This window comes from Trachemys scripta, chromosome 11 (assembly GCF_013100865.1).
Source record: "Trachemys scripta elegans isolate TJP31775 chromosome 11, CAS_Tse_1.0, whole genome shotgun sequence".
NCBI classification, from domain to species: Eukaryota; Metazoa; Chordata; order Testudines; family Emydidae; genus Trachemys; species Trachemys scripta.
Genome location: NC_048308.1, coordinates 36,822,494 through 36,847,642, shown reverse-complemented (window position 1 = coordinate 36,847,642; position 25,149 = coordinate 36,822,494). Strand labels below are relative to the sequence as shown.

The 25,149-nt window shown below is 40.2% G+C and overlaps 1 protein-coding gene across 1 annotated transcript in view; it reads right to left on the bottom strand.

Moving 5' to 3' along the window:
* MYO3B (myosin IIIB) overlaps nucleotides 1-25,149 on the bottom strand; it is a 319,441-nt gene that overhangs the window by 182,446 nt on the left and 111,846 nt on the right. The window contains exon 9 of the mRNA XM_034786511.1: nucleotides 5,472-5,627. Coding sequence (XP_034642402.1) covers nucleotides 5,472-5,627 — 156 coding nt within the window. The remainder of the gene's footprint in view (nucleotides 1-5,471; nucleotides 5,628-25,149) is intronic.

Sequence of the window (25,149 nt, the reverse complement as noted above, 5' to 3'; positions counted from 1 at the left end):
TGGCACCTTAAAGACTAAGATTTATTTGGGCATAAGCTTTCGTGGGTAAAAAACCACTTCTTCAGATGCATGGAGTGAAAATTACAGATACAAGCATAAATATACTGGCATATGAAGAGAAAGGAGTTGAAGGTGTTGAAGTATTTTTTTCACAATACTCAGCAGAAGTAGTACTTCATTTAATAAGAAACTGATAAACACCGAATCATAGTAATGTTAGGCTGGAAGAGACCTCGAGAGGTCATCTAGTCAATCCCCTCACCCTGCCCCACCCCAGCTGAGGCAGAACCAACTATATGTAGCTAGACCATCCCTGACAGATGTTTGTCTAACCTGTTATTAAAAACCTCCAATGATGGGGATTCCACAATCTCCCACTGAAGTCTATTCCAGTGCTTAACTACCCTTATAGTTGGAAAGTTTTCCCCAATATCTACCCTAAATCTCCTTTGCTGCAGATTAAGTCGCTTACATACTAAGCAGTCTGTGGATTCAAGGTTTCTGAAAATTTCCACTTGCTATTTCCTGTATCTAAGGCCTAAATTGTGCTTCTACAGTCTGCCCTGTGTAATGGTGGCACTGCCGCAGTAATAGCACAAGGAAGGAATTGTGCCCCAAGACAGTTAAGGTTCCTTCCCACCTTTCCTATGTTTTTTGGGGAGGTGGATAGTAATCTGCTACTGGTCTTGATCAGTAGCAGATTGCTACTCTCCCTGCAGTTGAGCTGCACTGGCCATAGCGTCCAGGATTCATCCATTCAAGGGGAGTAGCAGGTGGGCAGTGCACACTTACATCTATCTATGTGTCTGGAGCTAAGGCCAGGCGTTATGCTGACAAGCCAAACTATTTTTGATGTTGGTAAAGATCAGTCTAAAGATGGCTATAAATTCTGTATGTAATGTATTTGGAATGGATCGGATTGTAAATTCTTTGGAGCAGGAACCATGTCTTCTGACAGGTTTATATAGCACCCACGCAGTGGAGCTGCTGTCATACCTTGGACTCTAGATGCTACTTACAGAAACATTGGACTGGAAGGAACCTCGAGAGGTCATCTAGTCCAGTCCCCTGCATTCATGGCAGGACTAAGCGTATGTCTACGCTTACCGGAGGGTCCGGCGGCAGGCAATCGATGTTCTGGGATCGATTTATCGCGTCTGGTTAAGACGCGATAAATCGATCCCGGAAGTGCTCGCCGTCGACGCCAGTACTCCAGCTCGGCGAGAGGAGTACGCGGCATCGACGGGGGAGCCTCTCTGCCGCATCTGGACCCATGGTAAGTTCGGACTAAGGTACTTCGAATTCAGCTACGTTATTAACGTAGCTGAATTTGCGTACCTTAGTCCGAAGTGGGGGCTTAGTGGGGATCAGGCCTAAGTATTATCTAGACCATCCCTGACAGGTGTTCGTCTAACCTGCTCTTAAAAATCTCCAATGATGGAGATTCCACAACCTCCCTAGGCAATTTATTTCAGTGCTTAACCACCCTGACAGGAAGTTTTTCCTGATGTCCAACCTAAACCTCCCTTGCTGCAATTTAAGCCCATTGTTTCTTGTCCTATCCTCAGAGGTTAAAAAGAACAATTTTTCTCCTCTTCCTTGTAACAACCTTTTATGCACTTGAAAACTGTTATGTTCCCCCTCCGTCTTCTCTTCTCCAGACTAAACAAACCCAATTTTTTCAGTCTTCCCTCATAGGTCATGTTTTATTGACCTTTAATCATATTTGTTGCTCTTCTCTGGACTTTCTCCAATTTGTCCACATCTTCCCTAAAATGTGGCACCCAGAACTGGACACAATACTCCAGTTGAGGCCTAATCAGCACAGCATAGAGCGGAAGAATTACTTCTCATGTCTTGCTTACAACACTCCTGCTAACACATCTCAGAATGATGTTCGCTTTTTTTGCAACAGCATTACACTATTGACTCATATCTAGCTTACGGTCCACTATGACCACAGATCCCTTTCCCCAGTAGTTAGTCATTTCCTATTTTGTATTTGTGCAATTGATTGTTCTTTTCTAGGTGGATTCCTTTGCATTTGTCATTATTAAATTTCATCCTATTTACTTCAGACCATTTCTCCAGTTTATCCAGATCATTTTGAATTATAATCCTATCGTCCAAAGCACTTGCAACCCGTCCCAGCTTGGTATCACCCACAAACTTTATAAGCGTATTCTCTATGCCATTATCTAAATCATTGATTAAGATATTGAACATAACCGGACCCAGAACCGATCCCTACAGGACCCCACTCATTATGCCTTTCCAGCATGACCATGAACCACTGATAACTACTCTCCGGAAATGGTTTTCCCATCTATTATGCACCCACCTTTTAGTAGCTCCATCTAGGTTGCATTTCCCTACTTTGTTTATGGGAAGGTCATGAGAGACAGTAAAAGCTTTAATAAAGTCAAGATTTACCACGTCTACCTCTTCCCTGCTATCCACAAGGCTTGTTCTCCTGTCAAAGAAAGCTATCAGGTCATTTTGACAGTTTTTTTTTTTTTTTTTTTTGCTGTTACTTGTCACCTTATTATCTTCTAGATGTTTGCAAATTGATTGTTTATTTATTTGCTCCATTATCTTTCCGGGTACAGAAGTTAAGCTGACCGGTCTATAATTCCCCAGGTTATCCTTATTTCCCTTCTTATAGATTAGTACAATATTTGCCCTTTTCCAGTCTTCTGGAATCTCTCCCATCTTCCATGACTTTTCAAAGATAATCGCTAATGGCTCACGTATCTCCTCAGTCAGCTCCTTGAGTATTCTAGGATGCATTTCATCAGGTCCTGGTGACTTGAAGACATCTAACTTGTCTAAAGCAACAAAGAGTCCTGTGGCACCTTAAAGTCTAACAGATGTATTGGAGCATAAGCTTTCCTGGGTGAATGACGAAGTGGGCATTCACCCACGAAAGCTTATGCTCCAATACATCTGTTAGTCTTTAAGGTGCCACAGGACTTTTTGTTGCTTTTTACAGATCCAGACTAACACGGCTACCCCTCTGATACCTAACTTGTCTAAGTAATTTTTAACTTGTTCTTTCTCTATTTTAGCCTCTGATCCTACCTCATTTTCACTGGCATTCACTATGTTAGACATCCAATCACTGCCAACCTTCTTGGTGAAAACTGAAACAAAGAAGTAATTAAGCACTTATGCCATTTTCTGTTATTGTTCCCCCCACACACACCCCATTGAGCAACGGGCCTACCTTGTCCTTGGTCTTCCTCTTGCTTCTAATGTATTTGTACAATGTTTTCTTGTTACCCTTTATGTCTCTAGCTAGTTTGATCTCGTTTTGTGCCTTGGCCTTTCCAATTCTGTCCCTACATACTTGTGTTATTTGTTTATATTCATCCTTTGTAATTTGACCTAGTTTCCACTTTTTGTAGGACTCTTTTTTGATTTTTAGATCATTGGGTAAGCCCGGATAATCTCTTGCCATAATTCCTATCTTTCCTACACAGTGGGATAGTTTGCTCTTGTGCCTTCATAATATCTCTCTGAAAAACTGCCAACTGTCTTCAATTGTTTTTCCCCTTGGACTTGCTTCCCATGGGATCTTACCTACCAACTCCCTGTGCTTGCTAAACTCTGCCTTCTTGAAATCCATTGTCTTTATTTTGCTCTTCTCCCTCCTACCATTCCTTAGAATCATGAACTCTTCCATTTCATGATCACTTTCACCCAAGCTGCCTTCCACTTTCAAATTCTCAACCAGTTCCTCCCTATTTGTCAAAATCAAATCTAGAACAGCCTCTCCCCTAGTAGCTTTCTCCACCTTCTGAAATCAAAAATTGTCTCCAATACATTCCAAGAACTTGTTGGATAATCTGTGCCCTGCTGTGTTATTTTCCCAACAGATGTCTAAGTAGTTGAAGTCCCACATCACCACCAAGTCCTGTGCTTTGGATGATTTTGTTAATTGTTTAAAAAAAGCCTCATCCGCCTCTTCTTCCTGGTTCGGTTACTTGACTAATCATAATGGAGAAGAACTGATTTAATATGGAGCAGAGTACCTGTGACAGTAGCAGGACAGGCAAAGAGTTAGATTATGCTGGACAAACACGAGCTCACAGGTGCAATCCCTCCCCCAGCTCCCAGGCATACAGGGGGAACTCACATGCTGCATCATACTTTTGGGTGATTGCAGCCTGCACCCCACAGCACTCCCAGCTAGCTCTGTGTAGTGGCATGGTGAAAGGGCCATGGCCCTGACTCTTCCTCATCCCCTCTGTAGAGACTGATGCTCTTGGGGTGCAAGGAGGAAGCAGTCTTTGAGCTCTTCCAAGCATCGGCGGACACTGGTGAGTCCAGATCTTCTGCATGGTGCATAACTGGGGTAGGGAAGGCTCCTTCTGCCTTCTCCCCACCACCCCATATTCATGTTCTACCCAGAGGCAGTTTGGTCCAGAGACGAGATAAAACAGAAACTGTTCTGGTCTGAGCCTGGGCTAGATGAGGGATTAATATTCCCTCAGCAGAAAAATAGGGAAGACACATTCACCTTGAAACCTCTAGCTATTCCAGTATTTTAACTTGTACATGTACATTTAGGCTTTTCCTTTTTAATCAGCAGATTCTTACAGTATATAAGTATATACATTTTTATGAGTCATGAATCATGACATTTAATTTTCTTCATCAACATTAGTAGGTATTTGTTTATAATAATGGACCAGAGCTTATCTAGTACTAGACAAATTTTATATTACAAAATGATTACTGAGCCTAGGAAGGTGTGTTCATTTGCATTTAAATTCACTTTCAAAACAGTGAAATCCTGCCACCTTCTGGACAGTAACCAAACCAAGAAACATTTCTTATAGTCAGCCTTAAAGGATGCTGGAAAAAAGTACCCTCTACTAATGATGAGCATTCATTGCTTTTTTAACCACATTTTTAAAATTAAGTTTTAGGCTGTGTAAAAATAATAGTTGTTATTAATCCAAAGGAAAACAATCATATTAAGTATTAAAGGGCCTCCCCCATCACTAGTAATAGCTAACCAAGCTGCAAACAACTTTAAAATGTTCAATTCTTAATCTTTCCTGATAGTCACTTTACTGCTCATGTTTATACTTTCAGGTCTGCTACAAAAACATAACAGAATTTCAATCCACTCAGTGTAAACAGCTTATTAACTGATCAATAAAAATCCCTATATTAGCAGTATTAGTGATAAATCCATTAAATGAATATATATAAAAACAAAGTCAAATGGGAGAGAGAAAGATAGTGTGGTATTCATGTTATGGTTGAACAAAATAAGTTATAAAGGCATGAGTGGGAAGCTTGTTTCTCCATTCATACGGCATGCAGCACTTAATACAAATAAAACGGCTAATGCATATAGGTAATCATCTGAAGTAATAAATGTCTGAAAATTAAACGTTTTAAATTATGTTTCCAGGGCTAGTCAGGGGAAGGCTGCAGAATAATACAATGCACAGTACCTTATTTTGGCTATAAAGCCTAACTGTTCTTGTGCCTGGATGAGATCAGCCAACTGTTTTTGCAGAGACATATCCTTACCATGGGCTTGTCTAATAAATGGATGCTCTAAAAGGTGGGTGACTGAAGGACGCTTTTCAAAATCCTTAATAAGACACCTGCGGAAATAGAGCAATAGCGTTACACATACAGCACATGCTATTTGATAACAAAATGATTGAATTTAACTTGAACATTAAACTGTTGGCTTATTGTCTGGCAGTTCTATCACAGAGACCAGATTGCTTTTTCTACTTATTGGTGTTATTAATTATATGAGGGACCATATTCACTTTTCATTTACAGTGGTGTAAATCTGGAATAACATTACTTAACTCAGTGGAGTTACTTAACACTTATAACACTGGTGTAACAGAGCAGAATTTGGGCCAGTAAACATGTCAAATCTTTTTTAAAAAGAGTAAACAGCATAAAGTACAGGTTTGCAGCATTACTACAGTCTTGTTTGTAGTATCCATTCAAAGTAGTTTTCATCTGAGAACATAGAGTAAAGTCCTGTAGTCATTAATTTCCTACATATTATCCAATGGGAATTCTGACTGAGTGAGGACTGCAGGATTTAGCCCAATAAAATAAATGAGTAAGTGAACACTGGTCAGAACAATTTGATGCCAAGTTTTTAATAAACTAATAACGTTTTCAATGACTCTCACATACTATGGTGATGGGTATTAGTATAAGAACCTTGATAGGTAAATTAGCAAACCTACTTAATATAGATCAGATTAGACACAAATGACTCAGACTTAAATGCTAACCATGATCGGCAAGTTCAATCACTGGCGGGGTCAGGTGATCTCATAATGAGCAAACAGACAGAGCTTATTAAATTAACATGGACTTTAATTAATAAATATCAGAGTACTGTCAAAGATCTAAAATCTAGGAAGCCATGATAAGAAGTATAATTCCGTGCCAGTAGAGTAAAGCTGGAATAATATGCTCCAAATAGAGAAATACATTTAAACTATCAGACTTTTTTCAAGTGTCCTTTAATTTCTTTTTGTATTAGTTTGTTCAATTTTATTTAGTTCAGTAATTATACTGTGATTGTAACATTACGATCCTTTGAGAATCAGCAAAAGAAAAACTATATTACAGTATATATGGCAATCCTAGCATATATCTATCATTTCAGGGAACTCCTACTGGACTCCAGTCCAAGATGAGATTGTCTGAATAGATGCTTTAAAATTCAAATGTTTTTACACTTCATATTTACCGATGTTTCATGAAGCAATTACATCAAATATACATTAAAGAAGTCTTTCCTTTACATGAGAAAATTTGACAAGCAGAGGATGCCATTTTACACAAAAAGTGCAATGAAACTTTCATACCTTTTATAGCACTCAATACTCTACCAATAGCAAATCTGCAGATTTTAAATTATATCTAAAACATTGTACATTTTAGTTTATTACCAAATGACAAAATGCACTAGCAAATTATTAGAGCTCAGCCTCACCTTGAATATTTCCTAGAACATTAAAGCCTGGTTCCCAGAATAATCCTGCATCCTCTGTCTTTCAAAATAACTTTAATAATTGTGGTTCATCAGGACCATTTTCACAGCCCTTCTCGTTGACCATCATCTAGTCCAGCAAATACAGTCTGTAAAATGTTCTGTCAATTTTACAACTGGTCAGGGCAGTTTTGCTATCTGTTAGAACTGGAGCTTCCTGATAGAAAAACTAAACCAACAGAACCTACATTATCTCCATTCCTCTGACTGCAGAGCTATAAATACCACTCCTGTCCTGCCATGAAAAGAAATCCATCATTTGTCTTTTACATGTTCTGAGTCCTTTTTGTTTTGTTTTGGGTTTTTTTGTTTTTTATACATGATTTTTATAGGTGAATGCACTCCCATATAAAATATTGGGCATGTCAATCTCCATTTAAATGTATACCCTTCTCTTTTGTGTGTGAGTTGTGTAAGTGGAGAGCTAATACTATAATGAAAATGAGAGAAAAACACAAAACTATCAGGTATTCAAAGTCACATATTCCTTATTAAATAGAACTAGTGATTAACTTTATTTCAAATGTCTACCATGGGGAATTGGTACTGAAAAGTTTATATTGAATTCATTTGACATTTACCACCCTTGACAATACTAGGTTCAAAGACAACATTCCAATTGCTTTAAGACAATAAAACAGTAAGGGTTAGAGTGAAGTCTGCACAAGAAATGGGACAGGTAAAGTGCTGTTAAAAGCACTAATAGCATGGAAACTTTTTATCTCACTGTCTTGCAGACACTAGGACAAATTCTGCTCTGAGTTACACCAGTGGAAGTCTAGAGAAACTCTGCTGAGTAGGCCTAGAGCCTCTGATAGATGGTCTTACACGTAGAGATGGCCCAGGGCTGAAGCATCTAACTGTCCATGGTACTGCATGTAAGTATATTATAAAATTACCTACACTATACTGTGGTTTTGTCACGGTATTCTGGTAAATGTCACAAAAATATAGTAAAAAAATAGAAGTTAGAGATTGTTTTGTTCTCCCATTTTAATACAATTAAAAAGCACAATGAGCCAATATTAATTGTGACCAGATGCTTAACACAAATATTATTAACATCAAGGAGGACAGAACATAAGGTAGGATAGAGAACGATCAGGTTAACAAATATTTAGATAAGTTAAATGTATTCAAGTTAGCAGAGACTGACAAAATTCATCCTAGGGCAGGGGTCGGCAACATTTGGCACGCGGCTCGCCATGGTAAGTACCCTAGCGGGCCGGGCCAGTTTATTTACCTGCTGACGCAGCAGGTTCGGCCGATCGCGGCCCCCACTGGCCATGGTTCGCCGTCCCGGGCCAATGGGGGCGGCGGGAAGCCACAGCCAGCACATCCCTTGGCCCGCGCCGCTTCCCGCCGCCCCCATTGGCCCAGGACGGTGAACCGCAGTGAGTGGGGGCCGCGATCGGCCGAACCTACCGCGTCAGCAGGTAAATAAACTGGCCCAGCCCGCTAGGGTGCTTACCCTGGCGAGCCACATGCCAAATGTTGCCGACCCCTGTCCTAGGGTATTTAAGAAACTAGCTGAAGCAATCTCGGAACCATTAGCAATTATCCCCGATAACTCACGGAGAAAAGGTGAGATCCCAGAGGACCGGAGAAGGGAAAATATAGTGCCTATCTTTAAAAGGGTCGCAAAGGAGACCCAAGGAATTTCCAGTCAGCCTAAATTCGATACCTAAGAAGATATTGGAACAAAATTATTAAACAATCAATTTGTGAGTACCTAGAGAATAATAGGGTGATAAGTAAAAGCCTACATGGATTTGTCAAGAACAAATCATGCTAGACCAACTTAATTTCCTTCTCTGGAAGGGCTACTGGCCTAGTGAATACGGGGGAGGGGGGAGTAGTAGGTGTGATCTGTCTTGATTTAAGTAAGGCTTTTGACTCAGCCCCACATGACATTCTCACGGAAATGTGGTCTAGATGAAATTACTATAATACAAGTGCATAACTGGTTGAAAGACCATAGTGAAAGTATAATTATCAATAGTTCAGAGTCAAACTGGGAGGATGTATTTAGTGGGGTCCTGCAGAGGGTCTGTCCGGGGTCCAGTACTATTCAACATTTTCATTAATGACTTGGATACTGGAATGGAGAGTATGCTTATAAAATGAGGTGATAACACAAAGCTGGGAGCAGTTGCAACACTTTGGAGGACAGGATTAGAATTCAAAATGACCTTGACACATTGGAGAATTAGTCTGAAATCAACACGATGAAATTCAGTAAAGATCAGTGCACAGCACTATACTTTGGAAGAAAAATATCAAATGAACAAATACAAAATTGGGTATCACTGGCTAGACAGTAGTACAGCAGAAAAGAATCTGGGTGTTATAGTGGATCAGAAATTGAATATGAGCCAACAATGTGATGAAGTTGCAGAAAAGTCAAATATTCTGGGATGTATTAACAGGAATGTAAGACACAGGAGGTAATTGTCCCACTCTACTTAGCACTGATGAGACCTTGGCTGAGATGCTGTGTCCAGTTCTGGGCACCACACTTTAAGAAAGACGTGGACAAATTGGGGAGAATCTAGAGGAGAGCATCAAAAATGAAAAGAGGTTTAGAACACCTGACCTAAGAAAAAAGGTTAAAAAACTGGGCATGTTTAGTTTTGAGAAAAGAAGACTCAGAGGTAACATAGTAACAGTCTTCAAATATCTTAAGAGCAGTTCTAAAGAGGCTGGTGATCAATTGTCCTTCCTTCAGTGGACATGGAATACAAGAAGTAATCAGCTTAACTTGCAGCAATGGAGATTTGGGTTAGATATTAGGAAAAACTTTATAAGGATAGTTAAGTACTGAAATGACAGACATATTTTGGAGACACCACACTATCTTTAAAAAGAAGAACAGGAGTACTTGTGGCACCTTAGAGACTAACAAATTTATTAGAGCATAAGCTTTCGTGGACTACAGCCCACTTCTTCGGATGCATCCGAAAGCTTATGCTCTAATAAATTTGTTAGTCTCTAAGGTGCCACAAGTACTCCTGTTCTTCTTTTTGCGGATACAGACTAACACGGCTGTTACTCTGAAACCTGTCACACTATCTTTGTAAACCAACTCCACTCTTTAAAGAATATTTTTAAAATAATCATTCTGGGTGAAATTCCAGGCCCATTGGGAGTTTTGCTAATGGAGCTGGGATTTCACCTTTTGTGTTCGAAGGTCCCACCTTGGTCCAGATTCCCTCTGAGACACCAGGACCCCAATGCCTGCCTTTCTTCTTGCCTCCTAAGGGGCAGGGGAGAGCAGAGCCACCACCAGCACATCACATAGGCTGACCTATAAAAGCCCCCACCTGGAGGAAGCAACCCAGAACAGCAGTGAAAGCAGCAACAGTATAATCAAAGACACACTTCACTGTCCCATGAACTATGTCCTCACCCTCCAAAGTCAACAAGACTTACCTCCCAGAATACTCAGTTTCTGCAGGTAAAAGGGGGCTGGTGCGGAAAACAAGGAACAACTTGACATGGATTAAATTGTAGGCAAGTTGCTAGGAGAAAGGGTCATAAATAATGTGGCATGGCTGGGGACAATTATTATTGGAGGCTGTATTTAGCAAGAATTTTAGTTCATGTTAAATGCTCTTCCCCTCTCCTTTGTCTATTTAGACTGCAAGCAGTTGGGCTGGGTCCTATTTTATTGTTTATCCATAAGTTTTGTCAAGAGAGTGGCTTGAAGCTTCTATGGTAGCTGGAGGTTTTCGGGGACTCTATTGAGAGGTTGACTTTTATGAGAGGGGTCAGTTGTTAGATTTAGTGTTATTGTCTCCATAACCTGTCATAGGTGCCTGAGGATTAAGATTGTGTCCTTCTTGTTAATATTTTAACAACTCTAAATAACTAAATAAATAGAAAGTGCCTAATATACTTTGGGCACTAGATGAATAATATTAATATAACAACAACAACAGGCAACCTGTGGGGAATGAAAGTTATTCACTGCTCTGGCCCTGTGTTTCACTGCTGTATTCTGTGCAGCCCACTGTTCCACATTGCAGCTTATAAAGAAGTTTGTTCAGCTGTTTACCACTCTCTACTGACAAGCAAAAATCCCCAAATATCAGAAGTCATGGATATTGTAACAAATCTGTTGCCATCTAGGATTTCACTTGAGTTAGAGGTGAACTCATCGCGCTACAGACTGTTAACACACATACTGGTCAGTCTGGAGGTGAGGAAGGGCTGGATCACTGTGGCCAGCCGCCAGATCCTTGTCCTGGAGGAAAAGGAGAAGTTTCTTAGTAAGAAGACATTGAATTGTTCTTCACTATCTTGCACCACCTATGAGAGGGATGGACATCTTTCACAGGTGGTGCTACATACGACTCTTGGAGATTGTTGAGCTTCAGCTTGCATGATAGGCCCAAATTCTGCCAGGAGCCACAGGGTGATCTCAATATATTGGTTTCTACCCCAGCAAGTTCAGCTCAAATTCAATTGACTTTGTTTGTAGAGCTGGATGAGAGCTCTTGGCATCAATCAGAGCTCTGGTCTCTGGATTATGCAGGATGGTTACTTAGCTGACTCACAAGATGGGGAAAGTTCCATACATCAGATGGCCACATGGCTTTAATTGGAGTTTTTGTACCATCAAGGGCGATAGAGGAATATTTACACTTTTTTTAAAAGATAGTGTTACTCCTGTTGGCAGACCCAGCAGCAAATAGCCCATTGCTACATCTCCTCTATTTTGAGCTAGAAATACTGTATATTCTGGGATATATTCATATGCTGTGCTTCTGTGCACTGCCTCTCAAATTGCAAAAAGAACAGGAGTACTTGTGGCACCTTAGAGACTAACAAATTTATTAGAGCATAAGCTTTCGTGGACTACAGCCCACTTCTTCGGATGCATACAGAGTGGAATAAATATTGAGGAGATATATATACACACATACAGAGAGCAAATTGCAGTTGCTGCTATAATGCTGTACTGAACATGTGCTACATATTCCTCCGAACTTGTCTCTAAAACAACTCTTCTTGGGCTTTAGCTGTGTGTTCAATGGAAAAGGAAGTGACAGGCTGCCAGTGTCTCTACTGGTGTTAAATAATGTAGTTGCTTCCCAAGCTGACAGCTGGCACTGTTACTACCCTGTTCTTCAGAAGAGGGCTATTTAATATACAGTTCCCAAGTCAACCTGGGCTGGCCAGAGAAGCAGGAGAAGCTGTTGAGGTGACTGTATGTTCCTCTGCTTGACAAGCCTGAAAAAAACATGTGACAGAAGAACCCCAACTAGAAGCCAAGGACATTAATTTCCTCACGGGGGAGTAACCTTTTCTTACTAAGATACAATTTACATGAAGCTGAGCACTGTTACAGGTGAGAAGCAGTAGGTTCCACTGAGCTGCATGGTCATACAGGAAAAAAGTATGTGGAAAAATAAAGATTAAAGATTTCATGAGTACAGTAGTTTCTTATCTAACCAGTGGACATATACTAGTAGGGGTACTTCTAGTGTTTGTGACTGATACGCTAGGCTTCATCTCTCTGCCTTAGTCCCCAGTCCTGCAAAGGGATCTTTATGAGCAGACCTTTAAGCTTGTGCGGACATTGAGGTCAATGGTAATTGGGACAAATTACAACATGGTTTTACAAAAGGTAGATCGTGCCAAACCAGCCTGATCTCCTTCTTTGAGAAGGTAACAGATTTTTTAGACAAAGGAAACGCAGTGGATCTAATTTACCTCAATTTCAGCCAGGCATTCGATATGGTTCCACATGGGGAATTACTAGCTAAATTGGAAAAGATGGGGATCAATATGAAAATTGAAAGGTGGATAAGGAACTGGTTAAAGGGGAGACTACAATGAGTCATACTGAAAGGTGAACTGTCAGGCTGGAGGGAGGTTACTAGTGAATTTCCTCAGGGATTGGTTTTGGGACCAATCTTATTTAATCTTTTTATTACTGACCTTGGCACAAAAAGTGGGAATGTGCTAATAAAGTTTGTGGATGACCCAAAGCTGGGAGGTATTGCCAATACAGAGAAGGCCCGGGATATCATACAGGAAGATCTGGATGACCTTGTAAACTGGAGTAATAGTAATAGGATGAAATGTAATAGTAATAGTAATAGTGAAAAGTGCAAGGTCATGTTATAAGCTGGGGACGCATCAGTTGGAAGTAACAGAGGAGGAGAAGGACCTCGGAGTATTGGTTGATCACAGGATGACTATGAGCCGCCAATGTGATATGGCTGTGAAAAAGGCTAATAAGACATGGAAGTGTTAGTACCGTTATACAAGGTACTGGTGAGACTTCATTTGGAATACTGCGTGCAGTTCTGGTCTCCCATGTTTAAGAAGGATGAATTCAAACTGGAACAGGTAGAGAGAAGGGCTACTAGGATGATCCGAGGAATGCAAAACCTGTCTTATGAAAGGAGACTCAAAGAGCTTGGCTTGTTTAGCCTAACCAAAAGAAGACTGAGGGGAGATAGGATTGCTCTCTACAAATATATCAGAGGAATAAATACCAGGCAGGGAGAGGAATTATTTAAGCTCAGTATCAATGTGAAACAAGAACAAATGGATATGAACTGGCCATCAGGAAGTTTAGACTTGAAATTAGATGAAGGTTTCTAACCATCAGAGGAGTGAAGTTTTGGCACAGCCTTCCAAGGAGAGTAGTGGGGGCAAAAGACATATCTGGCTTCAAGACTAAGCTTGATAAGTTTTTGGAGGGGATGGTATAATGGGATAGCCTAATTTTGGCAATTAATTGGTCTTTGACTATTAGCGGTAAATATGCTCAATGGCTTGTGATGGGATGTTAGATGGGGTGGGATCTGAGTTACTACAGAGAATTCTTTTCTGGGTGTCTGGCTGGTGAGTCTTGCCCACATGCTCAGGGTTTACCTGATCACCATATTTGGGGTTGGGATGTAATTTTCCTCTGGGGCAGATTGGCAGAGGCCCTGGGGGGGTTTTGCCTTCCTCTGCAGCGTGGGGCACAGGTCACTTGCTGGAAGATTCTCTGCATCTTGAAGTCTTTAAACCATGATTTGAGGACTTCAATGGCTCAGACACAGGTTTCATGCAGAGGTGGGTGGGTGGGTGAGATTCTGTAGCCTGTGTTGTGCAGGAGGTCAGACTAGATGATCATAATGGTCCCTTCTGACCTTAAAGATTCTTTGATCTACCGGTCCCTGTTGTGTTGTTACTGCTCTCCTGCCATTCAGCTGTGTGTGTTCCAACTCACAATGGAAACTGGACTGTACAAATTCCATATGTTCATATAACTTATTTTTAAGCAAGGAAACTATATTTGAATATTTAAGATTGAAATCCTGGGGGGAAATCTGGCAAAGTCAGGAAAAAAGTAAGCAGAAGCAGGAGCACATACCTTTGAAATACAGAGACATTTACATTTAAAAGATGAACATCTAGAGAAGGCCTATCACCACTTCCTTGATTAAAATCCTGGGCTTTATAACCTACAGCACAAGTCCTGTATACTCTCATACGCCTCTCATGGTTTGGCTCTGCTAACATTCTCATGAGCTACTTTCCAAAGTGTTTTCTTTTATATGTTTTTAAAAGACAGTAGCTCGGAGGCAGCTATGGACCAACCACAGTGCTGTCTGTCTTATTGTCAAGAACAAATCAAAATGTGTGTTGCATTATCAAAAATGTATTTAAAAGTTCATATTACTAAGGAAACTGCTCTCTGAAGTAAGAAAAGGCTTCAACTAAAATATGTTCTCAGCTAGGACCAATTTGGACAGTTAGTCTAAGTAACGTGATCAGTCCAACATCAACTGTACTGTAACTACAACTAAAAACACCAAGCCTACTGCACCTGCAAATTAATTAAATTTGTTTGGCCCATGGAATTTCTAAATGAAAATCCAAGCTGTGGGACTCCTACTTCTCATTGTACAAATTGGCTATAAAATCCATTACAAGATGTGTGTCATATAAGATATACCAAATCTGAACATCATTTTAGTGTGTGTGCCTATAAAATAAAAAGAGGGGTAAGTAAGTAGGGGTTGAAAAGGAAACAAATATTGTACACGTTGGCCTTGACGAAAGTCAATCCATTCCTTAATTTGAAATTCTAGTATCTTCCATCCTGCTTTCTCTGCTGAAAATTAATTCTCAGAATTCATTAGTGTCACTACATTAAACATAGGTTGCAGCCATTTGCTTCAATCTCACAGCCAGGCTCCTAAGCACCATTTCCATTCTGCCACAATTACAGGAAAAGATGAAGCATTTATTAGCAGGGAACAAGAGCAGACACCCACACATAGGCCTGTCTAAGATAGCCTCTAAAAATCCACTGGCTGCTTGCACTTGGATGATAACATTGTTGGAATTGCTGTGTCTCAACAATGTAAACTGCTATTTTGCAACTGGCAAATCAGATGACTGAAAGGGGGAACTATTTATCAGCAGTCATGAACAAATATTTACTAATGAATAAATGGAATGAAATAGATTTTATAAGAGCACCAATGGTGGTCTGAATATTTTGTAAGCTCGGAAAGAGAAAATAATTACTAATGCCCCTCATTATTCCAGCCAAAACTGATTAGACTAGCATTAGTGTTTCTTTTTTAAATTATTTTTTTTAACCAGAGTGATTACAACCTCCATAGCTACAAATCTGTTCTTTAAAAAAAATTGATTTAATGAGCAGATCCAGGCCTCAGACATATTTTTAGACATACTATATTTTATTTCCAGCATTTCATGGACAAAACAATATACCGCCAAGAATATTTTAATCCAAGGTACTATGTTTTTAGATACACAAAATGCAGAATGACCTTTATTTAAATTAAGTGCACAAAAACAAGAACAAAAGTAAGGTTTCCACGAGAGACCACAGAGTGGCTTTGTGTCGCAGATGTCTGTAGCAGGTGCAGCAGAAAACAAAATTGTAAATGAATCTGCAGCAAAGAGAATATATCTTCTCCTGTGAGAAGATGCAGTGCACACACAGCAAGTCATAACAGACACACATTACACTCACCAAAGTGTCAGTCACCGCTATAGGTCTGTCTATCCAGGCATTTACACTGCATCCATCAAGGTGATATCTAAATGCCTGTGGACAAGCAACCCTGTCCAGCTGTGATGAGAAATGTCCCAATTCACATAGAAACTTTCCTGGGATTAAAAAAGTGCACTTTCTGGATCCAGTCAGAACTGGAGGTAGAAGGGCCATAATGCTGCAAGAAAGGCCAGTGTCCCAGCCTAATTTGCAAGCTAACAAGGCTTAGATAGTTCTTCACACAAAGTCTGAATAAATTTCATCCAAACCTCTCACAAATGAGGGTCTGCATCTGGGTCTGGGGTCAGCTAGCAGCTAACAATAGCCGAAATTCCTCATTGGCCAAATCTCCTGATTGACCAAGCAGCACAGTCGGAACTGCTCTTAAGACCAGCAGTAGCACTTGGCCAGATATTGCTCAACGCTTACACCTGCAGCAGTGATTGCTCCTGTGTCTGTCTTGTTTCTAGCCTTCCTCCAGCCCTGTTCAGCTCAGACTCCTGTTTCCTGGCCCCAACTCTGACCGCCACTGCTCCAACTGCTACGCCTGACCACCCTTGTGCAGTCCAAGACAGTGGCTAACATTTACAAGTTTGCCCATTGTTAATTGCTGGATACATTAGCTGCTACACCCCATTACTGCTTGGCACTCACTGCAATACTTTGATGATTCAGGGTACGATTTATTTTTAATATTTATTGTTTCAATAACTCTGCATGGTCAAAGTTTTAAAATAAACATCAAAGGGTTAAGCCCCCAAAACAAAACAGAAAAATTAATAAAATCCAAGGCACAACCATGCTCAATTAATCTGCCTTTGGTTACCCCCTGCTGTTTGGAGAGTGGAAAAATTCTAAAAGGCAACATCAGCAAAGCCAGGTCTACATGACAGTTCAAACATTTCCAATCACTTGAATCAGTTACATGTGTGTGCTTACAATAAATTTGAAGTTCTCTCTCTCTCTCTCTCACACACACACACACAGTGTTAGATACTTGGCATTTTCTTCTCTTTTAGTTTCTATGGATTTGTGCTGCCATTTAAGAAAAAATAGAGTGGAAACCACTTGCAAGGAACTCACTCCTAGTGTAAATGCACCTGCAATGAATAAAAAGTGAAGTCTTGTGTTTTGTCAAAGCATTCCAAGGAATTAAGCTCCCTTTATAGTGACGCCCAAATTAGATTGTAAGGAACTATGGGAGCTAGTGTTTTTTGAGTCTGGGGTCCCACAGTAGCAGGACAAAGCAAGCTTCATCTATGTCCACTTCCAACCTTTCTGGAGTTCCTGCATCCTGTACAAGCCCTACTGTATCTTTCACTGCATGCACATCTTATAAGGGCTGCAAATATCTCTCTTATTAGATGTGCATGTTGTAAAAACTCAAGTATGGTTCTTACAGAATACAGGAGCCCTTCTTGCATGGAAGATTAAAGGGGGGCTTTCATGCAGTTGCCCTGCACCAGTTAGGTCTTTTCCACGGAGGGTCACACGCTAATTATAGTGAAGCTACTTCACTGTAAAGCAGGTTCTACTGAATTTTATCAAAAAGGAACAATCTTAGAAAATGAAATGCACATGGAAGTGGTTATGGCTACATTTTTCTATTCAGCTCATTTATAATCTCAGTGGGAATGACTAAATCAGATGTGGATCCTTTCACTTTTAAATTGCCAATTTGGATTTGACTCAAGTCAGTAAAGAATGTGACCAAAAGTAGGGGCTCTCCAGTGGACTATGTGGAGTGAGTTGGTGAGCTCAGTCCAGTTGCTAGTGCACAGATGTATACAGTGCATCACGAAAACCACCAACACAGTTGGGATTATTTTGCTCCTTTAGTGCATATCTCAAGAGTGAGATTTAGGATTGTTTAAGGCATTGAAATTAATCTGCTCTTTCACTCCCAGGTGACTTGCTATAGCCAATGTTTTTCCTGCTGACCAATCTAATCTCATTGTTTCCTTGTGCTCTCCCCATCTGCTTAATTTATATACCTGTTGTCTATAGTCTTACACTGAGATGGTAAATTTTTCAGAGCAGGGGTTGTCTTGTCATTATATATTTGTACAGTGCCTAGCACAAGAGGACCCAGGCCTGTTGGTGGTACAATAATTCAATTAATAAACAATGGCTGAAGTGCAATGGCAGATTGCTGTGGGGAAGTGTGTTCTGCTCTACACATCTGTTCTGTGGAGAAACAAAGAATTTCATTCTCTAGTACCATCAATCCAGCATTTTTCACCAGCTTTAAATCCATATAAAATCATTTTTTAAAGTGAATAGACACTGAGTAGCAATGAGTGCCTAGGGATAGCACAGAGCATACTGGCATGATCCATTATATTAAAGCCTCATCTAAGACATTTTAATCCTTTCAGAAAAAAGAAATTTTTAACAATCAGCACTATCATTTCCATCACACTTGTAAGAAGAATTCTGATTAAGTCAATACTTCCCTGTTATCAACACTGAAGGGGACCAAACATCAGGTTCCCGGAAGCTGAGAGTGAAAAGTAAGCTCTTTTGGAAGGTTTCTAAGTGGTTAATTTTCTATTCTTTGTTCCCTCTCTACACCACCTGCCTCTGACTGCTCATCCCTGCCTCTGTCTTCCATGGAGCTCTCTGGCAGATGCTGGTTAGTCACATGCAGCAGACAGGTGGAGGGGAACAGGCACATCATGAATTACATTTGTAATAATGATCCAATGATGATGTGTCCCTTTCTCTGAGGCCTCCCTGCCTCCTGTTCTTATTCCTGCCCATCCCCCCACTGCTACTCCTGTTTTGAAAAATAAAGGGGAAACGGTGGCAGATTTTCCTACAGCATTTTTGTTTCAGTCCTAATTCAAAAGGACACACACGATACAGACATTATTGTCTACAGAGCTGCATACCGATGCCCTTTCAGTAAAAGCACACTCTGTGACTGTATGTAATAGGTTAAATAGGTCTTGTATCTCAAACCACCACACCAAGAAAAATAACATATTTTACTTTTCCTTCAGTTACAATCAGAAACCAAGGTGAAGGATTGAATTTATGACACAATGGTCAATTGTCACATGCATAATATTAATTTTATTGCACAGAACACATTTATGTCTGCAATAATCTGCCATTTGGTAGCAAATACCATAAATTATTAATCTTCCCTAATGACAAGAGAAATATTCTAATACTGGAATGTCAACAACAACTATTTTCTTAATAAGTCCTCTTTCAGTTGGATTTTAACACTGGTCATCATGTGATCTAAATACCAACAAAAAATGTTTGAAAGCTAAGAAAAGCTCAGTTACTGTGAAATTATAAAGAAAGGTGTAACCATAAGAGACCACATCTGCAAGCTTTGAAAAAAAATGTCTATGGGAACATCTCATGTGGTTTTGGCTCGCCACACACAGGTGGACATTACTTTGAAGAGTGAGGGATTTAAAAATAACAGATGGCATTTTCCAGAACACTCATTGCTGGCCTAACTCTTCCCATTGAGAATTTTAGCACTGGCCCCAACGGAAGCAAGGTTAGGCTAACAGGACGTGATTTTGAAAATCCTGTTGAATATATGATGAAGAAGTCAGGATAAAGTCAGGGCTCACCTTTTCCTTCCTCAGGCACAGGATCTATTCTATTTTATTGGTCTCCCTTCAGACACTCCTGGTCATATTTGGCTTTCAGATTTCTCTTCGCTAGAACCAATAGGTCATTCTATTGATGACCTAATATTACAAGAAGTATATTTTGTCCTCAGCGTAGTAGGTTCTGAATGTGCTCCCCTTTTTGCCATCCACACAGGTCATTGTGGCACCCAGATTTCTGCCAGATGAAGCATATAGGGGGCTAGAATTGCAGTGAGGAAACCAAATTCCAAATGTGACAATGAATTGCTAAAATTGGATGCAGCTAGAATGAAGACAAAGGAGGTTTATATCTCCTCTCCATCAGAAGAGCATGTGTTTAGTGAGATTTTTCCCATCATGCAGTACAAAAGAGGCCTCTTTTTATTCTGTGTCTTCTGGGAAAAAAATCCAACAAAGGTGCACCTGAGCCCACAAGCACCAGTCATAGGGCATATCTGCATCTGAACTGGAAGGTGAGCGTCCCAGCTTGTGTAGACGGACCCGCACTCGCGCTGCTCAGGCTAGCATACTAAAAATAGCAGTGTACTGTATCAGCTTGGGCTAGCCACCAGAATATGTACCACTCAGAGCCCCTTCGTATGTACTCAGGCAGGTAGCCTGAGCTGCTGCCCATGCTACCCTGGCTACACTGCTATTTTTAGCCCGCTAGCTCAAGGAGAGTTAGCATGTGTATGTCTACGCAATCTGGTCATCACACCTCCCAGCTCAAATGTAGACGTAGCCAGAGAGAGCACAATCACTTGGCACTTAGGAATAGACATATCATCTCTACACACTACAAAACAAAGGTATTGTAAGAAAAAGGTTTAGCAAGGTCAATGGCCCTGATCCCTGGGTCTGGCTGAACTGTGCCATCTTTATATCTCCTAACACCCCAATACTGAGCTTGGCAAGGGACCAGTTTGGCCCTTATGCCAGCTGAGAATCACCGGAGCTTAACAATGACCATTTGACCCTTCCTCTCTCCATGGTAAAATAAAAGAGCTAATTTAGACTCAATTGAGAGTCTTGTTTCACACTGCAGAGCTGAAATCACTGATACCTCGGTCTAAGTATTAGACCTACTTTCGGACAGTGTCTCTATTGCAAGAGACTGCCCAGAGTGCACCAACAGTGAGGCTGCCCCACTAACAGCTGAAATCACTAAGAGCTGTGTTAAGTGTGTATGTGGGGGGCTATCCTGGCAAGTGGCCAGCTGGGCGGCTGGCGGAGAGGTATGGCAAGTGGCCAGCAGAGAAGCTGGTGCAGAGGGCCAGAGCAGAGTCCTGCAGAGACGTGGCAATTGGCCGTTGGGGTGACAAGTGAGTGCCTGAGCAGTGCAGCATGTAAGGTGCCTCCTTACCCCCGCCCCCCCACACCTTCTACACAGGCTGGGAGGTGAACTGTGTGGCTACACTGGCCAAGGACACCAACTGTGACTGGGGTACAGAAAAGGGACAGGCACATTAAAGGTACTTTTGGGTTACTGGACTTAAGACTGAGGGGGAAAGGACACTGCCCAACTTACTTGGGTGTAGGTCTTTTGCTCATGGCTTGTGTTTATGAACCCTCGTTGCAGTGTTTTCCCAAATTAATGCTCAGTTAATTCCCTCCTTTTATTAAAAGGTTTTGCTACACTCAGACTCTGTGCTTGTGAGAGGGGAAGTATTGCCTCTTAGAGGTGCCCAAGGGGGTGGTGTGTAATTGTCCCAGGTCACTGGGTGGGGGTTTGAGCCAGTTTTGTGTTGTTTTGTTGAAAAGGAACCCCTAGATCAGGGGTTCTCAAACTGGCGGTCAGGACCCCTCAGGGGGTCATGAGGTTATTATGTGTGTGGGGGGGGGTCACGAGCTGTCAGCTTCCACCCCAAGCCCCGCTTTGCCTTGAGCATTTATAGTGGTGTTAAATATATAAAAAAGTGGTTTTAATTCATAAGGGGGGGGGGTCGCACTCAGAGACTTGCTATGTGAAAGGGGTCACCAGTACAAAAGTAGGAGAACCACTGCCCTAGATACTGAACCCAGCCCTTGTTGCTGCTGGCTCCACCTGGCAGAAGAGTTACACGTACACTGCATCCCAAGCGAGAAAATACACTAATATAGTCTCTCTGTGTGTCACATTTTTGTGCTCTACAGCCAGAGAACTGAGATCATAAATGAGACATCAGTGAGGTCAAAATAGGGCCCTTAGGATCTAGATGATCAATTAGGAGATATAAATTACTCTTCATTCTGAAATTCAACCTTGTGATGCATGGCTATAATCATATTTTACATGAAAACTAAATACAAAAATCTAAATTTAAAAAGTTAGGAAATCAGGTTTCCATTGTTTTACAATCAATCATTGATAGTATATGTGATCAATGTTGGAGACCCTAAATCTTGAAATTTTACATTTTGAGCTTACTGCTCCCTGAGTTTCTTAATTCTTTAATTCCCTGCAGCTTGAGAGAGACTAATTAATTGAAGGAGCCATAATAGCTAATCATTGGCTAAATAAATTTAAAAGGAGGTGTCTGTCCCTGGAGATACCGTTGCTCATTTTAATTAAAATGACCATTTTCTGATGTAATATAAATAAAGGCTATTGTGCCTTCTGCTCCAAGAACATATTAACTCTTCTAGCCGCCTCCAGAGTCACTGCAATATTATTTGTGGTGCTTGAACTCCTTTTAACTAATTTGTATCTTTACTCATTTTACCATTTAACATATTAACATTCCTGCATGAATTCAGAAATACCACATGTGTAAATGGTGTTATCATATAAGGACAGATAACATTAATGTTGCAGCTGTAAAAAAAGAAGTTTAGCCTCATAAATTTTCACGGTCATAGGAGGGAGTGAACTTTTCAAACCTGAGATTTTATTTCAGTTGAATGAACATAAGTAAAAGTCTATCATTTTTAGTACCTATAGAGGTGGCAATCGATGCAGTTGTTTAAGTAACTTTATAGATAGGCTTGGTAGAATTCAATTTTTATTATTTCGATGGATATCAATATTTATTTCTAAGCATTTTTTTTTAGATTTTTATTGATTTAAGTTTTCACAGCTGTGCAAAAGTATGGATTTTAAGCATTTTTTCAAATTTTCACAGTTGCAGGAAATTATAGGGGGTCAGACAGCAACTATTTAATGACAGTAGATGTTGAGATTCAAAAAGCTAAAGCTCTATAACCGTTAAAACGCATCAAAATATACAAAGTAAATACTCTTAAATCAAACCACAGTTCTCACACAGCATTTTTCTTACTTTGCCTATCCGTCAATTTTTATTATCATCGATGGGAATATATTTTCAATTTGTGAGTGTACAGTGAAATCAACATTTACCAACAAAAATCTAATCCTTCCAAGCCTACTTATAGGAAATGACATGCCATTTTGCTGTTGTCTGAGATGGCTTGACTAAGGCTACGTCTTCAACACTAACAAGATGTGTTTCTACAGCAAGGTAACTATCTCATTAGCTATATCATTGCAAAATCCCAGTGGAGACAAGGTGCTGTAGTTTTTACCTCAATGTAGCTAGTCAAGGTCAACACTAGGTGAGGGAAGGGAGAGAGTTTTGACTTCACCTAGCTACATCCAGGTAAAAAGTACCTGTGCCTTGTGTCCACTGAGATTTTATAGCAAAATCACTAACTCAAATTGTATTAGCATTCTGTGGATTTCATGTTAACAAAAGTAATTTACCTTTATTGCCTACAATCAGCTCAAGAGCTAGATGAAAAATAACACTAGATCTTCCAGCTTGGAAGTTTTACAAATTACTGTGATATGTGAGTGAGTACTTAGAATACAAAAGCCTCTCAGGACAGGAAAAACATTTTGGCATTTCATCTGGAGCACCGCTATGACTCTGAACAAGGCACAGAACTATGGAAAAGAAACTACATTGCCTAAATTTGCCAGTGTTGGCAAGGATGAAATCATTGTGTCAACAGAACTGAAGTTAAAGATATGCTTAGCTGAAGCAGCATGCTCCGTTTTGTGTCAATATACAGGTCTGGACCACAACTTGAACCAGATAAGCTTGTTATGCAAATGATGTTGGCCATCAGGAGAGAAGTAGATAATGAAATTACTACAAAGCCAACCACTCATCACAAGGGTGACAGAAACATCAGGCAAGGTCCTAACATATGGATAAAAGGCAGTAAGGAATTTATATAATCATTACTTTTAATTTATCATAACTGAGCTGTCATGAGTCATGCATTGACAAATGCATAACTAACGCATATAAATGAGCCAATTATCACTAATGGCTAAAAGGTTCACAGCTGTATAGTCTGATGTTTTTATTATTGTAAAAAAATGAAAGTTTACTAATGTAAACTGAAACGTTGGTAAAAATGTTTCGTAACCTCACCTCATATGGGAGATTGCTAGTAAACAAAATGTGGCAATGTCACAGCAAATTCCATTCCAATGTTCTCTTTCATCAAACTACAAAATTGGCAAATTTATTACAAATTGTTGTATTGCTTCAGATATCATTTATGTTTAAAACACTGCTTATCAGTACACTTCACTGCTTCATTGTGTATGTTACTGTAAAAACACAAACCAGGTTCAACGAACTTGGAGAAAAGCTGTTGGGAAACAAATAATTAAAATTGATCGGATTACAAACGTATAATTTCAGGGTATCAAAAAACTGAAAAGACAAGTATTACACTGGATATATAAACCACCAAACCTTGACTCCTTCTATAAAGTCATTTATACCCTATTGGATTTCAGTGTTCACATTTAATTAAAAGTTTGAATAAATGTCAGTAAGTGTTAAGCTTAATTTATTGTATTGTTCCCAAGCTCTGAAAGGTTTTCCAAGAATGAAGGCACCAAGAAGGAAGCGTGTGTAGGACAACGCTGAAGCAGGATGTATCAAATAGTTGAATGTCGTTCTCATGTTTACCAACTGCCTTGTCTCTACACAATACAAATAGAATATTAGACACTCGGTGATGGTTTTCTCCCGAATGTTGGCACCTCAAGCTTCGCATTTTAGGGGTTCTCTGTCACTATGGAAGAAAAGCCAACCATCATCCATTGTGGATTTTTATCCTTTGTAATTAATCGGTGATCACAATGTAGTACATAGTTACTAGTTAAACCAGGCACATGCAGCATAGAAAAACAGGTCAGGTCTGTCTGCTCCAAATGCGCAGAGTTCTACTACTTCAGCAAAAAAAAGAATCTCCCTTAGTTTTCAGCAGTAGTAGATACCATCTATAAGTCAGCCAGCACATTATGCCCTACCTTATCCCTGATCCAAAAAACACTGAAGTCAATAGGAGTCTTTCCATTGACTTTAATCGGCTTTGGATCAAGTCCTTAATCTTCAACCTCCTAAAATGGGAAGTTGCCCCAAAAGACCAATTTCAGAAAGTCTGTGTCAGACTCAGTTCGTGTACCACTGCTAGTT